A 10,012-nucleotide genomic window follows, 5' to 3' on the forward strand; every position below is an offset into this window, starting at 1 on the left:
TTTATACTGTAATTGTAGCGCGTAATTGTTATTTTTGGATAATGAAACGCGCAGAGGACACCCTCATCGGCAACGGCCAGTGGATGCGAGGGAAAACCGAAGCATTTCACTCCCTACACAGCGTTACCACCACCACCACCGCAAATGGTACGAATGCGACGCTAGCCATGACTTCTGCGTTGATTGGAGTTGGTTATCGATGATGCCGTTTGTTGAAATGTAAGAAATTATACAAGATTGTGATACAGGCAACAGCTTTGCGAAATTTTAGTGAAGTGCAGACTATATTACGGTCAATATGTAAGTGAGACTTCTTAATCTGAAGTCTTGGCTCCATTCTCGCATTCGTGTGGTTTGCTGTAATGGTGGTAACTATGGCAGAAACTACATTTTTTTTTTTTTTATTGAAAAAAATTGCCGCACCACCATCTACTGTCATTAGCGGCGTATTCAAAATATAGCGATAGGGTGGGCCTAGGGAGCAAAGCCCTCGGAGATGATGATTTGGTCTCAAGACGATGTTTATAGATTTCTAGAATGGTCAACGGCACATTTATCTTGACCAGAGAAAGGTCACAAAGGATTATGGCAAAGTATTGTGGCGAAAAGGGGTAAAAATTATTTAATGGTTAGGGTAAGTGGACAGAAGACGGGAATGAAGAAGAAAAAGGGAGAAAAGACTGACAAATTCGTTGAAGCGAGGGTCTATTTATTTCTTCATCATCTAGCGTCATTAGCGGCGCATTCAAAATGCAGCGATAGGGTGGGGGCGAAGCTCCCTGCCAACGAAGTTTTTTTTTATCCATAAGGGGATTTTATTTCGCCAACTTTTACATTTTTGGCGCCGACTTACGCGTTTAAGACATGCGATATAAATAGAAGGGCGAAGAGGGACAAGAAGGATAGGGCATTTCCAAAGCGTTCAAGGGTATGGCCACCAAAACAAAGGTCTGGAAAATAGACCATGCTTCTGCATTCGTCCTCTGCTAATTTCAGTAGATATTCAGGGATGGAGTTAATATATGTATTTAACAATTTTTATCTCTGAAATAGCTCCATATATGTTTATGCATCTTCCTAAAAAAAAATTTTTTTACCCCACTTATCAAATACTTTCATTATTTACCTTTTCTTATAACTTTAGTTTATTTTATGGTTTATCCTTTCATTTATTATACATTTACAATATTTATCTTCATCATTATCAAAAGGGTAATCAACGAATATTCCTGGGATACCATTTTATGAAAAATAAACTTTCCTCGTACATACACTATAACACATGGAAAGAGAGATGAAAAAAAAATAATGAAAACGGATTAGACAAGAATCCCGAGGCAGCGGAAAGTGTATACGACAAAGCGGTTAAGATAAATAAGGAGGAAGGAGCAAACAAATTATACAAACATGAAAAAAACAAAAGAGAACACAAAAAATGACGCATGACTGGATAATGTAGAGACAAATTTAAAAAGAAAATTGGAAGTGCAGAGAGAAAATGAAACTAAAATAAACATGGAATAATTTGCAAAGAAAAGTGATCTCTAAAGAGGAAAGGTGTGGAAGTAAAAGAAAATAAAGTAAAAGAAAATAAATATAACCAAGTGAAGAGAACAAGACGTAAAAGATTAGAAATGCGAGGAACGACGTAATAAAGGAAAATAAACAATATCAAGTACAGAGGAAAAAAAAAATTAAACAGATTTACGAGAAAAGAAAACGAAGAATAGAAAAAAAAGAATATCAAGTGAACAGGTGATAAAGATGAAACAATAACAAAGAAAAATCAAAATTTCTCCTCATCCTTCACATCCTATACACTTCATCCTCTTCCTTATCCTTACCCCCCTTCTTCCTTTTCTTTCCTCTCTCTCCCCCTCCCTCCTTTCCTCCTCTCTCTCTCTCTTTTCCTTCCACTTCAAATCTTCCATCCTTATCATCAGAGATTCAGGAGCTTCGGAACCGCCTCAAGGGGATTCGTGAAGAGAGCGAAAAAGGGACCGAATCCTACGTAGTGCTTCACGAGGATCTGCGCGTAGTAGATGTATCCTTCGCTGCCCACGATTTTCGCCATGGTGCCCGGACCTAAGGGAGAAAGGGACTGGAGTGAGTGAGGGCCACCAGGGGAGGGCCACCAGGGGAGGGCCACCAGGGGAGGGCCACCAGGGGAGGGCCACCAGGGGAGGGCCACCAGGGGAGGGCCACCAGGGGAGGGCCACCAGGGGAGGGCCACCAGGGGAGGGCCACCAGGGGAGGGCCACCAGGGGAGGGCCACCAGGGGAGGGCCACCAGGGGAGGGCCACCAGGGGAGGGCCACCAGGGGAGGGCCACCAGGGGAGGGCCACCAGGGGAGGGCCACCAGGGGAGGGCCACCAGGGGAGGGCCACCAGGGGAGGGCCACCAGGGGAGGGCCACCAGGGGAGGGCCACCAGGGGAGGGCCACCAGGGGAGGGCCACCAGGGGAGGGCCACCAGGGGAGGGCCACCAGGGGAGGGCCACCAGGGGAGGGCCACCAGGGGAGGGCCACCAGGGGAGGGCCACCAGGGGAGGGCCACCAGGGGAGGGCCACCAGGGGAGGGCCACCAGGGGAGGGCCACCAGGGGAGGGCCACCAGGGGAGGGCCACCAGGGGAGGGCCACCAGGGGAGGGCCACCAGGGGAGGGCCACCAGGGGAGGGCCACCAGGGGAGGGCCACCAGGGGAGGGCCACCAGGGGAGGGCCACCAGGGGAGGGCCACCAGGGGAGGGCCACCAGGGGAGGGCCACCAGGGGAGGGCCACCAGGGGAGGGCCACCAGGGGAGGGCCACCAGGGGAGGGCCACCAGGGGAGGGCCACCAGGGGAGGGCCACCAGGGGAGGGCCACCAGGGGAGGGCCACCAGGGGATACCCTGGGAAAGAAATATATGAACCAAGACAAACGCTTGCATGTGACGCCCAGATGCTGCCACTCAACTTGTTCCATTAAATACAGTGGGAGAAATGTGGCAACAAATGACAGTTGTATCAATATACAAGAGTTCATATGACATGCACGGAACAATGAAGTTCTATCAGCTATTAATGAAAATCAGTTCTTGGACTAATTTGTTTACTTAGTACTTTTAAAACCGAAATGAATGTGTATGGGGGGGGGGTGAAGAAATGATGAAAACCATTTCTAAATTGAACCATTAATTCCTAAGATAAATAAATATAAAGGAAAAAAAACGTACTTTCAAAAAAAATATATATCTTTAAAACCCAAATTACTTACTAAATATCAGAAACGTAGCAGCCCGGAAAGCAGCAGCCAGAACGATAGAAGCGGTGATTTTAAAGAGAGGGACGAAGACCGCACCAAAGATGATGGCTATGAGAGTGAACGCGGCTCGACTCCATGGCAATGTTGCGCTGACCTCCCTGTCTTCAGCGTAGTATTCCGTGACCATTTTCTTTGACATGGGAAGGAGAGAAATAAGGCGGTTGGTTTTGAAAGAGGGAAGGGGGGGAGAGAGGGAGAAGGGTGGATGGGATGGACAAGAGGGAAGGAGGGAAGGGGGAGAGAGGGAGGGAGAAGGGTGCATGGGATGGATAAGAGGGAAGGAGGGAAGGAGGGAAGGGAGAGAGAGGGAGAAGGGTGGATGGGATGGACAAGAGGGAAGGGGGAGAGAGGGAGGGAGAAGGGTACATGGGATAGACAAGAGGGAAGGAGGGAAGGGGGAGAGAGGGAGGGAGAAGGGTGCATGGGATAGACAAGAGGGAAGGAGGGAAGGGAGGATGGATAAGAGGGAAGGGAAGTGCAGGGAGAATAAGATGGAAGGGGTGGGGGGAGGAAGATGAGAGAGGGAGAGAGAACCAGTTAAGGATAATTCATGCAATCTGTCTACAAATCACTCCTTTAACTGTTCAACCTTACTTATGCTCTCCATTATCCGTTTATCTCCCATCATGTCTTCACCAAAAGGTTTTGAGAATTTTCTTAATTTAAAAGGGAGGGGTAATTTCAAACAGTTAACTTTCCTCCATGGGACGTCATTATTTACTCAGTAATTAACACATTTGGTGCTAATAAGGACAAAAAAAACAAACAAAAAACACTAACATATAATTCTACCGCCAACTCTCGCACCGATTCGGACGGCACGGACATGGATCCGTCCGTTTCCTGCCCGGCATCGGCATGGTCTTCATTAAACATCTGAAAAAAGAAAAACCTTTTGAGATTCAAGTCTCGTAGGTACAGGCATATAAAATGTGTGATATGGCTATAATAATTCCTCTTGAAATTGAAAAATATAGAATATCGGAAAGGTTAGATTCGTCGAGTATTTTAACTAATAAGCAAGGTCCAGGACCGTAATTCCGAACCTTTTCATTCTTGCGTCTACTTTTTTTAGAAGTACTAAAACCACCAAAGCAAATGAGACAAGGCTAGAGAACAGACACCAGGTTGAACTGAAAGCTGCTTGGGTGAAGGAATACACAGCATGAAGGCAAGTTGATGGGCAGATGACCTAGTCCACGCCTTTTAAAGATCAAGTCAGTTTATGCCGCGGCTTGGCATAGATCATTTCCAGTCCTTGTGATATTATATCCCTTGTGCATCTCCTTGGTAGGATTGCTGAAAAAAAATCTACTCAGGCTTCAACTGTAACTTTGAGGTGGTTCATATTGTCGGTACAGCCAAAGTCCACTAAGATTTTGGGTGTCAGACACACCAAAGATGCTGTGTCAATGCAAATTATTTCTCGTAATGAGCTATTCCGAGGAGCATGCTTAAGGCTGGGTTTAAGCATCCCCAGATTCGACCAGCCAGATCCCGCTGAATACCCCGCTGAATACCTTCGCAGAAACGAGGAATATTTCGCTGAAATTCCTCAAACTCATCGTAGCACTCTCGGATGCCCTCCTCCCGCCATCAAGACGTTTACAGGCTTTACACTCATTCTCAGAACAGATCTCACGACAGGAGAAGTAAGAAAAAAAACGTAACCCTGCATAGTTACGTCATTACTTCCGAGGATTGCAGATCTGTGCGCGGATGGAGCGAGGAGGTGGAAGCGAGGAGGTGGAAGCCAGATGGAAGAGTGGATCACCGACGAGGGAAGCGGTCTCGATCTCGACTGAATTTCATCACAAGACATCACAATATCACAAATCCTTGTTCCTCAAGCCATAGGGAGAGATTCCCTACCCAGCAAATGGCAGAGGGAGGAGACATCTTCAATCCTGTCGGGGGGAGAGACTGCATTATAAGATCCCTTGCCGCCGGAAAACTGCTAGCGGCTGGAAAATGCAGGAAGAGACTATCGAGAGAAGTTGATACCCAAGCCAAATGCAGACGTTACATCCAGCATGATGCACAAAAACTCCCAACCAGCTGGGAAACACTTGGAGAATTGGAGAGGGAAAATAATCTATGTTAACTGCCTGCAAAAGTTGTTCGCATCCCAAGGTGATAACTACAACTTTCTAACCCAAGTGCAAAGAGGAAAAGACAAGAAACGACTGCTCCATCTGCTTCTGCTTGGAAATGCCTCATCACCGACTTTGTAAGTGTGTACATATCTGTTAGAGGCAGGAACATGAGCAAACACTTCTGCCGCACGTGTTTCTCGACCTTCTCAAACCAGCTGCTGGCGGATCATCATATGGCAGAGTGCAAATCGCCAGTGCAGATCACGTACCCATTGCCTGGGAGCAAGCTTTCCTTCACCAACTATGGAAAAGCCTACAGTCCCTCACATATTTGCATATACGACTTCGAGGCGTATATGGACAAAAATGCTGGAAATGGGTGCATATCAACACGAGGCTTTTGCCTACGGGTACATTACCATCGACAGAAGAGGTGATATCGTGCACAGATCTACATACAAAGGAGCCGATGCAGCAACCCACTTCATTGAGAGAGTATCCGCCAAATGGGCGGATATTGTAAAGAATATGCCCTACTACCCTCTCCACATGACGGATCAAGACCAGCATTCACACAACATCACAAACACGTGCAAAATGTGTCACCAGAAGTTTCCTAATCACCAGCAGAAGCGCAGACACCACGACCACACGAAACCACGCCATAACTACATCGGGGCTTACTGCGCGAGGTGCAACATTCAAATGAGGAACCACCACACCAAAATACCGTGCACAGCGCACAAACATTCGTACGATCGCGGGTTGTTGCTCAAAGAGATACAAGCTGACGAACAAACATTCTTGCAAAACAAGGACTACCACTGAAAATGAGTAATCTGAAATTCCTTGATAGCATGGCATTTATGAGCGCTAGCTTAAGCTCCCTCGCCAAGAGACACATCGAGAGCAGACGCCCGATGAAGTACTCATCGCACCTCGTGCAACACCTGCCGACTGAAGCCCGGAGATTACTCCTGACGGAAAGGAATATTCCCTTAGGAGTACCTGGACGACCTAAAGAAGCTGGAAAATACTACCCTCCCCCCGATTGAACATTTATAGTTCTCTCACGGGGGACACTGTCACAGAGGAGCAATACGACAACGCCCTTAAAGTATGGAAAGCTGCCGAGTGTCGCACACTCGTGCGGATGTGGGTCTGCTGGCTGCCGTGCTTTGCGAGTGGAGGGCTACCAACCCGCTGAAGAGACTAGAAAAGGCCAGCATGGTGTGCAAGACCAACATTTCTAAAAAAGATACCAGACCCTCTTTAAAAAGGCTCATCCCCCTCGCCCCAAACCGAGTTATAACAATTTCAAGAGCAAAGACAGTGGCTATGAACTACCCACAATGTCGGGTTTCCCATCCTGGAACTTACTAAATACAAACTTTACAATGTTTTTTCATAAAGTGTTAAAGCCTATCTATGGAGAGAGGGTAAAGCTCTGCTACTCCGATACACATAGCTACATTCTCTCCGTGGAGACCGATAACATCTATGAAGATTTTTCTGCGGATCCTCTGAATGAGTGGCTCGACACTTCCAATTTTAGCCCGGACCATCCCTTGTACAATGATACGGTTAAGGGGAAGCTCGGACTATTAAAATCCGAGACGGGAAATTCCCACCATACAGGCTATATGTTTGAAACCAAAGACATATTCCTTGCTCCTGAATAATAATCAGTCTACCTCAGGTACGAAGGGAATCTGCCGATCTGAAAAGAGAAATATCAAACATGAGAGATTCCGTAGTATTCTTCATCAGAAAGGTGCACACATTCAACCAGGTTAGTATTACTAACGTTAAGGGTCAAATGACAACCATGTTAACCAAAAAACGCGGTCTGTCGTCATACGACAAGCGTTGGTATATCAACACCCATCCCTGCTTTAAGGGCGACATGCTCAACCTCTTTGCACACCCTGCAAGGTTGATAATTGCAATTACGTCAGCTGTTGGAGAAATATGGCCCCCCCACAGCCCCCTCCTGCACCCGCATTGCTCTACCCATGTATCATACCCCTACCATGAGATTGACTTGTGTTATAAGTATAAATATCTCAGGGTGAACTTTTATGATGCAGACCTGATCACGGACAACAAGTGGGAGGTCACAGTCGTCAGGTAGTTCATCACCTTATGTCTGATATATATATATATATATATATATATATATATTATATATATATATACTCTGTATTTCCCTTAATGTATGTATTTCTGACGAAGATAGAATCGAAACCGGTCAAATACATCTCTTGTATTGTTAAGAAATTCTTTCTCATTCATACCTTTTAAACATTTGTCAACATGAACTCGGTTCATCCTTCTAACTGTATGAATGGCGAATGGGTTGGCTATCCCCGGGATTTTTTCACAAGACGCAAGATACAGAGTGTCAAGAATCGGCGTTGTTTCCTGATGGACTGCTTGGCTGAGCAAGTGTTGCCGCCTTCAGCTCCGAGCCAGTTTAAATCCGGCGAACATCCGTTCCCTGATAGCGCTCGGGCCTTCCTTGTGAAGGCCATTAAGACCCTACAGCATCGACTCTACGAACTCCGGAATGAACTCGTGGGCGAACACCTTCCCCATGAGCTGGTCCTCCAATTACAGCAGGAAGACCATGCTCAGCGAGTCCAGCACAAGGCGAAGCTACACCGTATATGCAGCAAGAGTAGATGGACTAAAGCTGGACGAAGTGACTTGCTCAGAAACATGTCTTCAAAACACCCGACTCCCTTGGAAAGAGAAGCCCTATCCCTTGGCCTAAAATTCAGCACCGAGCAGGGAAGCAAGGACGTAATAGACTAGGTCACCACCGCTGGGCCGATAGTGAAGTCGACAAAGGGTTCGTTCAAGGGATTGCTGCATGCTGCATGGCTGATGCGTCGTCACGCCCCCCGGCGATCGCACGCAGATACATCACCGCGCTGAAGGGCCTTCGCGACGACGAGACCATCGTCATCACACAGGCTGATAAGGGTGGAGGTATCGTTGTTATGGATAAAAGTGAATATATACTTAAAATGAACAATTTACTTTCCGATGCTTCTGTTTACAGGAAAGTAACGAAAGGTGAGGGGGAGATGGAAGCTGCCAGATTCAAGAAGGCGAGGATTTACTCCTGCGTTCAGCTAAAGGTAAAGGTCTACTTCACCTGCTGGAGGAGGCCCCCCGCAACCCGTCCATGAGAGGTCTCCCGAAGTTACACAAGGCAGACATACCGAGGAGACCGATCACCTCTGGGATAGGCAGCGCTCCCCATCGTTTGGCTAAGTATTTGGCTAAACCCCTCTCCGGCGCTATGGGAGTCATCAGTGATTCCCACCTAAAGAACTCTGGGGACCTCATCAGACGTCTTCAGAGTTCCGGTTATAAAAATAAAAAGCTTGCCAGTTTTGATGTAAAATCCCTCTTCACCAATGTACCCATAGATGGAGCAGTCCGAGCGGTCGAGAGGGTCACCAGCTCCATAACAGACGCAGAACTTCCACTGCCGAGACATAACTTCGTTCGCCTGGTGAAGTTATGCGTGGACTTCGGCTACTTCGAATTTGATGGGGAAGAATACCAGCAGATAAATGGTCTTGCCATGGGCTCCCCCCTGAGTGAAGTCATGGCCTGTCATGGAGACGCTGGAGAGGGATAATTATAAGGATATAATCGGCAGGCATTCAACTTGGCTTCGATACGTAGATGATGTCCTCGTTATTGTCCCCATAAGGTCGTGCTTACAACATATACTGACGCGACTTAACTCCGTCCACGAGAAAATCCAGTTCACCGTGGAAGAGGATCAGAAATTACCTTTCTTGGACAATCTGATCCATCGGGGTGACAACGGCCTACGTTTCTCTGTATACAGGAAGCCTACAAACAAAAATGATTATATCCATTACTACTCCGCCCACAGCAACAAAAAATCTGGCGTTGTAATCGACGTCTTCCGCAGAGCACTGAGGAGCCCCGAATTTCTTGAGGATGAGGTTGCCTTTGTAATTCCTTTATGAATCATAAATACCCCAGAGGCTTCCTTCTAAACCTCAGAAAAAGGCGGAGAATATTCTCACAAAACCAAACCCTGCACCTCCTTCTAATGATTTTCTCGTATTACCGTCGTGTAACATTTCCCAGACGATTAGCAGATACCTTGGCAATAATGCGAAAATCGCCAGCACATCCGGGAAAAAGATACATGACATGATACGGGACAAAAAGCATCTCAGAAGCAACCCTAACAGTGCTGTGTATCGCATACCCTGCAGCAGTTGCGATACAGCTTACTATGGTGAAACAGGCCGAGGTTTCAGCACCAGGATTATCGAGCCGACATCCGTCACCATAGAACTTCCAACGCCATGGTGGTACATGTAGATGAAGCTGGACATCTACCCAATTGGAAGGAAGCAAAAATAGTCCATGGAGGACTGTACATACAGAAAAGGAAGGTCATGGAAGCTGCTTACATCGCGACGGAGAAAAGCATCAACGCAGCGTCGGGTAGATTCAAACTATCCAAGGTCGCAGCTGCAATTATACAAACAACAAGTGGGAGGTCACAGTCGTCAAGTAGTTCATCACCTCATGTCTGATATATATATAAATATAT

General features: G+C 46.8%; 1 protein-coding gene across 1 annotated transcript in view; it reads right to left on the minus strand.

The window, feature by feature from the left end:
• Positions 1 to 1,795: 1,795 nt before the first annotated feature.
• The window catches only part of LOC125039140, a 16,863-nt gene continuing 8,646 nt past the window's right edge, over positions 1,796 to 10,012 (minus strand). Inside the window, exons 2-5 of the mRNA XM_047632900.1 lie at positions 7,092 to 7,117; positions 4,082 to 4,177; positions 3,254 to 3,431; positions 1,796 to 2,085 (exon numbers count right to left, since the gene is read on the minus strand). Coding sequence (XP_047488856.1) covers positions 1,940 to 2,085; positions 3,254 to 3,431; positions 4,082 to 4,177 — 420 coding nt within the window. The 5' untranslated portion in view covers positions 7,092 to 7,117 and the 3' untranslated portion in view covers positions 1,796 to 1,939. The remainder of the gene's footprint in view (positions 2,086 to 3,253; positions 3,432 to 4,081; positions 4,178 to 7,091; positions 7,118 to 10,012) is intronic.

This window comes from Penaeus chinensis, chromosome 26 (genome assembly GCF_019202785.1).
Source record: "Penaeus chinensis breed Huanghai No. 1 chromosome 26, ASM1920278v2, whole genome shotgun sequence".
Classification (NCBI taxonomy): domain Eukaryota; kingdom Metazoa; phylum Arthropoda; class Malacostraca; order Decapoda; family Penaeidae; genus Penaeus; species Penaeus chinensis.